This window comes from Mustela erminea, chromosome 4, assembly GCF_009829155.1.
Source record: "Mustela erminea isolate mMusErm1 chromosome 4, mMusErm1.Pri, whole genome shotgun sequence".
In the NCBI taxonomy this organism is placed as follows: domain Eukaryota; kingdom Metazoa; phylum Chordata; class Mammalia; order Carnivora; family Mustelidae; genus Mustela; species Mustela erminea.
This window is the reverse complement of record NC_045617.1, coordinates 52,199,874-52,205,719: the sequence shown is the minus strand read 5'-3', so window position 1 is coordinate 52,205,719 and position 5,846 is coordinate 52,199,874. Positions and strand designations below refer to the sequence as shown.

The window sequence follows — 5,846 nt, the reverse complement described above, 5'->3', positions numbered from 1 at the left end:
GAGGAAGTGGGAATGGGTCGGAAAGCAACAAGCAACAAGCAAATGACCAGCACAGAGATAAACTTTGAACATAATACACTTACCCAAAGAGAAGAATGGGTCTTTCTTAATGTTGACTGTGTTTATAGTAGTAAAATATGACACATGGATTTATGTATCTGGCAACTCCAAATAATACAGAACAATAGCAGTTTTTAAAAATAATAGTACAAAGCCAAGTATTTCATTCACAGGACTTCACTCAAAATCTAAGTATTCTAATTTTGCACGTAAATATTCTGTGTACTAATTGAAAGCAGACCATACACAGCAGTTTAGAAAGGTAAAGTAGGCTGGTGGTAAGTGTAGACAAAAACAAATCCAAAGTTGGAATATTTGCCTATCAATATGAGAAAGAGAACAGGAAAAAAAAAATACCCCATAAAATTGAGACAAAATAATTTAAAAAGTTTTTTTGGTTGTTTAATATAAAAAACGATCTATCATAGCCAACTTGAGAACCCTTGAGGGCATGCCTCTTGGGCTTGAAATCTTGCATTTATTGATATTGCTAAAGGTTGAACATGAATCACTGAGAAAAGGTTAGATTATTCACAGTATCAGCTGTTTAAATGGAAAGAATATATAAACGTTGTTATATAGATCTGCAGACTCACGTGTTTATCTCTCCTAGTTGAAAAACTAATATATTTTGCATACTTTAAAGTGTCTTGATACCATATAGATAGATAGATCTCTCATTACTATGGTAAGATATGTAAAAAGATTAAATGTGAACAAGATTACTGAAAGGAAAACAAGTGAAATGTTATACAGGTTACCCTTAAACACACTTAGACACACATCCCCCCCTTCAGAATGAAGAAACCAAGAGCAATATTAAATTCATTTATTCTACAAATATTTGCTGAGTACAGACTATACATCAGACATATTTTAAGTATGTTATCTTTGTTTAAAATTGACTTCATTTCCAAAAATCGTCTCACAGGGTAACTATATAAAACTTAAAAGAGCTAGTAAAGTGTGAGTGCACTTTTAATTGCATCATTGTTTATTTTGAAATTGACATGCAACTGGTGACATGTGAATGTGACACATTTTCTTTTGCTTATTTACTGATACTGAAATACCCAGTTTATTAGGGACATGTTTATCAACTGGAATAGATTGATAATCCATTTTAAAGACAATGTCGGTCCGGGGTACGCACGTGCGACCGGGAGGAAGTAACGTCAACCCGGTAGCCAAGTTGTGGCGCCGCCGCGGAGGCGCTTTACCGACAACATGTCCCATCTACCCATGAAACTCCTGCGCAAGAAGATCGAGAAACGGAACCTCAAATTGCGCCAGCGAAACTTAAAGCTTCAGGGAGTCTCGGATGTGAGCGTATCAGAAACGCAAAATGTGGATATGTCTGAAGAACCAGTGGGAAGTGGGAAGGTTAAAAAATCCCTGAAACAGTCTGTGAATGTGGGCTCCTCAGAAGCCCAGAATGGAGAGAGAACCAAAGAAACAGTGGAAACTGTACAAGTTAAAAAAAAAAAAAAGAAATCTACCATAAAAATCAATGGAGAAGCAGCAACACACCCTCCCAGTTCAGAACCGAAAAAGAAGAAAAAGAAAAAGAGAAAAATGGTGGATGATGCTGGGCCTGATACCAAAAAAGTGAAAACTGAAGACAAAGGGGACTCTGAAGAAGGGGCCCAAGCTCCTGAAGGAACAGAAAACAGTGTGGAGAAGCCAGATGATCAGGAAGAGGACAATGAAGTGCCCAGCCTACCCCTAGGACTGACAGGCGCTTTTGAGGATACTTCATTTGCTTCTCTTACTGATCTTGTCAATGAGAACACTCTCAGGGCAATAAAAGAAATGGGTTTTACAAACATGACTGAAATTCAGCATAAAAGTATCAGACCACTTCTGGAAGGCAGGGATCTTCTAGCAGCTGCAAAAACAGGCAGTGGCAAAACGCTGGCGTTTCTCATCCCTGCAGTCGAACTCATTGTCAAGTTAAAGTTCATGCCTAGGAATGGAACGGGAGTTCTTATCCTCTCACCTACTAGGGAACTGGCCATGCAGACTTTCGGTGTTCTTAAGGAGCTAATGACGTACCATGTTCACACATACGGCTTGATAATGGGTGGCAGCAACAGGTCGGCTGAAGCACAGAAACTCGGTAATGGGATCAACATCATCGTGGCCACCCCAGGCCGCCTCCTAGACCACATGCAGAATACCCCAGGGTTTATGTATAAAAATCTGCAGTGTCTGGTTATTGACGAGGCTGATCGTATCTTGGATGTTGGGTTTGAAGAGGAATTAAAACAAATTATTAAACTTCTGCCAACACGCAGGCAAACCATGCTCTTTTCTGCCACACAAACTCGAAAAGTTGAGGACTTGGCAAGGATTTCTTTGAAAAAGGAGCCATTGTATGTTGGTGTTGATGACGATAAAGCTAATGCAACAGTGGATGGTCTTGAGCAGGGCTATGTTGTTTGTCCCTCGGAAAAGAGATTCCTCCTACTCTTTACATTCCTTAAGAAGAACCGGAAGAAGAAACTGATGGTCTTCTTTTCATCCTGTAAGTCCGTGAAATACCACTATGAGTTGCTGAACTACATCGATTTGCCTGTCTTGGCCATTCATGGAAGGCAGAAGCAAAATAAGCGTACAACCACATTCTTCCAGTTTTGCAACGCAGATTCAGGGATATTGTTATGTACTGACGTGGCAGCGAGAGGGCTGGATATTCCTGAAGTCGACTGGATTGTTCAGTATGACCCTCCAGATGATCCCAAGGAATATATTCATCGTGTAGGAAGAACAGCCAGAGGCCTAAATGGGAGAGGGCATGCCTTGCTCATTTTACGCCCTGAAGAATTGGGTTTCCTTCGTTACTTGAAGCAATCCAAGGTTCCATTAAGTGAATTTCAGTTTTCCTGGTCCAAAATTTCTGACATTCAGTCTCAGCTTGAAAAATTGATTGAAAAGAACTACTTTCTTCATAAGTCAGCCCAGGAAGCATATAAGTCCTACATTCGAGCATATGATTCCCACTCTCTGAAACAGATCTTCAATGTTAATAACTTAAATTTGCCTCAGGTTGCTCTTTCTTTTGGTTTCAAGGTGCCTCCTTTTGTTGATCTGAACGTGAACAGCAATGACGGCAAGCTTAAAAAGAGAGGAGGCGGTGGTGGCTTCGGCTACCAGAAAGCCAAAAAAGTCGAGAAGTCCAAAATCTTCAAACACATTAGCAAGAAGTCCTCTGACAGCCGGCAGTTCTCCCACTGAAGACACACCTTCCTTTTGTCTCGAGTAGCTTTTTCCTGAAATGGATTTTTTTCCCCTTTCTCTAACAAAGGAATTGTAGCTTCAGGATTGGGACTGATGGAACAAGAGTATGAATTGACGGTTTCAAGCTCCAGGCACTGATACTTCCGGGAGATACCGCTCTTATTTGGGGATGTAAAACAGAGTTCAATTTTTCTAGGTTGTTCAAGAGCAAAACAAGGGATCTTTTGGATTTTGTTGGGCAGCAGAGAATTTTAGATCTTTTGCCTCCAAATTTGTCATTGTTTTGGGGGGCAGGGTATTTTTTATTTTTTTATTTAAAATCAAGTAATTAACATAAAATATATTACTGGTTTCAGAGGTGGAGTTAGGTGATTCATCAGTCTTCTGTATACCCAGTGCTCATTACATCTCGTGCCCTCCTTAATGTCCATTACCCAGTTCAGCCTACCTTCGGAGGCAGTGACCTGGTACACTGGGGTGGTGATGCAGAAAATTATCTCAGTTTTTTTGTTTTTGTTTTTGGGTTTTTTTGTTGTTGTTTTGGTTGTTTCTTGGACCTTAACCATAGTTCTTGACCTCCCCTGAAAATGCTACTGTGGCTAGGAAGCATGTTACATTAAAGGTGGCGTTGGGTTTTTGTATACTCCAGATTTTAAAGCGGTGAACCTTTCCTAATTTTTTTTTTAAGAGCCCACAGTGTAGGTTATTTGTCATTGTTATTTGAATAAAGCACCCTTCGCAGTCCTCTAACATTTGTTGGAAACAGTGGGAACCTGAGATTTTTGAGCCTCATTTACACCAATATATGTGTAATCATCTGTTATTCTCCCTTTAATAACTTAGCAAATATCTTTTTGCAAAAGGCACATAATGATGATACTGCTCATTCAACTTTGTTCCAAGTGGTTTGGATTTTGTTGAACCCTTCTAACTCTGCAGAGTATTCAGGGAGGCAGAACATTTTTTGAGGAAAAATTGCCCTTTCTAGTTTTGTGAAATGGAAAGTAGGTTTATGATGAAATTGGAAATGAACAACGGTCAAAAAGAGCAGCAAAGATGGGGGTTTCATCATATGGGGTTTTTGTTGTAGAACTCTTGACTTCCAGAGTATTTAGTATGTCTTGTTCTATTTCCAGTACATTTTATAACTATAAAATGGTTATTACATTTTGATCAGTTTGAAACCAAAGTTGTTGGCATTGTTTTGCTGTTGTGCTAGTTAATATTCATAGTCTCCTGTTAAGTACAAATACACTGAGAACATCAAATGTGGTGGAAACACCTTAATACAAATAGCATCCCAGTAATTTTAAAAAAAAAAGTGATCCTCTGTGTCTGGGTTCGACCGTTGTCCCCTGGCCGGACCTGACCTCAGATTCAGGCCTTGACTGTTAGACTCATGGCATTTAAGAATGCTTCACCTAAGACATTTAGTAACTTTTTTTTTTTTAAAGAAATAATCATGTCTCAAAAAAACACACAAAAACAAAGGGAAGACTCTTTAATCACAGAACAAGAATGAAAACTCAGTATTTTCATACATAGCCATCAGAGGTTTTATATACGTACTTTTAAATTTTCTATCAGAAGTAAAGTCATCCTTTACTCCCTGCTTGTAACCAGCTTGTTTCATAACATGTTATTTTCCTGTGTCATTAAATAATTACATCCATTTAAAAAAAAAAAAAAAAAAAAAAAAAAAAAAAAAAAAAAAAAAAGACAATGTCAAGGGATATTTGTTGAATGTTGTCCAACAATTCATTAAAAAAAAGAGAAAATAGTAATATTTGCATGTTATAGCCAGAGAACTACAGTGTTCATAGAAATAAGTCTTTGTGAAGCTATTTGAGGAAAGAATAGGAAAGCAGATGAGAGCCAGTGCTAGAGTTGGGTTTCTGACTCCACTGTTGCCACCAGTTTCATTACCCAAAATGATTTATAAAAGGTTTTTATGTTTAACTGCGTATTTCTGGAGAGAAAGCTCATAGCTTTCACCAATCTTAAGACCCAAATGGCAAAGTGCCATTGAGCTAGAGTGACTGCTATCTGCTTTCTTATTATTTCAGTGAAAGATGTATCACAAATTAGTGAGAAAAATACTTCCTGTGGGTTTGGTTATTCATATATCCTAATGTATTTATTAATGATGAAAGTGTCACCTTTGTTTCCTCAAATATACCCAGATGAGTGTTGGTGAGCAATTAGCACAATTAAAATCATTTTGATTTTTCTAATGTCATATTCACTATTGATTATAAAATTCCAAGTTAATTAATGGATCCTTTAGAAGAGGGATGTGAAAAGATGATAGTTCTTCATTTTTAAAAGTTAAGTGGTAGAAAATGGAATTTCATTATTTAATAGCTTGTAATTTAACCAGTGAGAGAATAAAGATATTTATCCTCTCACGGATAAATATGCTATATGTCTAATTTATACCTACCCTGAGCAGTTTCACATCATTAAACATGAAAAAAGTAAATTCATGCAAAATCTTTAAAAATAACTAATGTCAAACAATCTGAAATATAGTAAAGAAAAAAATT

At 37.5% G+C, this 5,846-nt stretch overlaps 1 protein-coding gene across 1 annotated transcript; it reads left to right on the top strand.

The window, feature by feature from the left end:
- The first annotated feature begins 1,204 nt into the window (after positions 1–1,204).
- On the top strand, positions 1,205–4,768 carry LOC116588322 (ATP-dependent RNA helicase DDX18). Its single transcript, XM_032339232.1, has one exon. The coding sequence runs from the start codon at positions 1,288–1,290 to the stop codon at positions 3,295–3,297; it is 2,010 nt and encodes a 669-aa protein (XP_032195123.1). The 5' UTR covers positions 1,205–1,287; the 3' UTR covers positions 3,298–4,768.
- Positions 4,769–5,846: the final 1,078 nt, after the last annotated feature.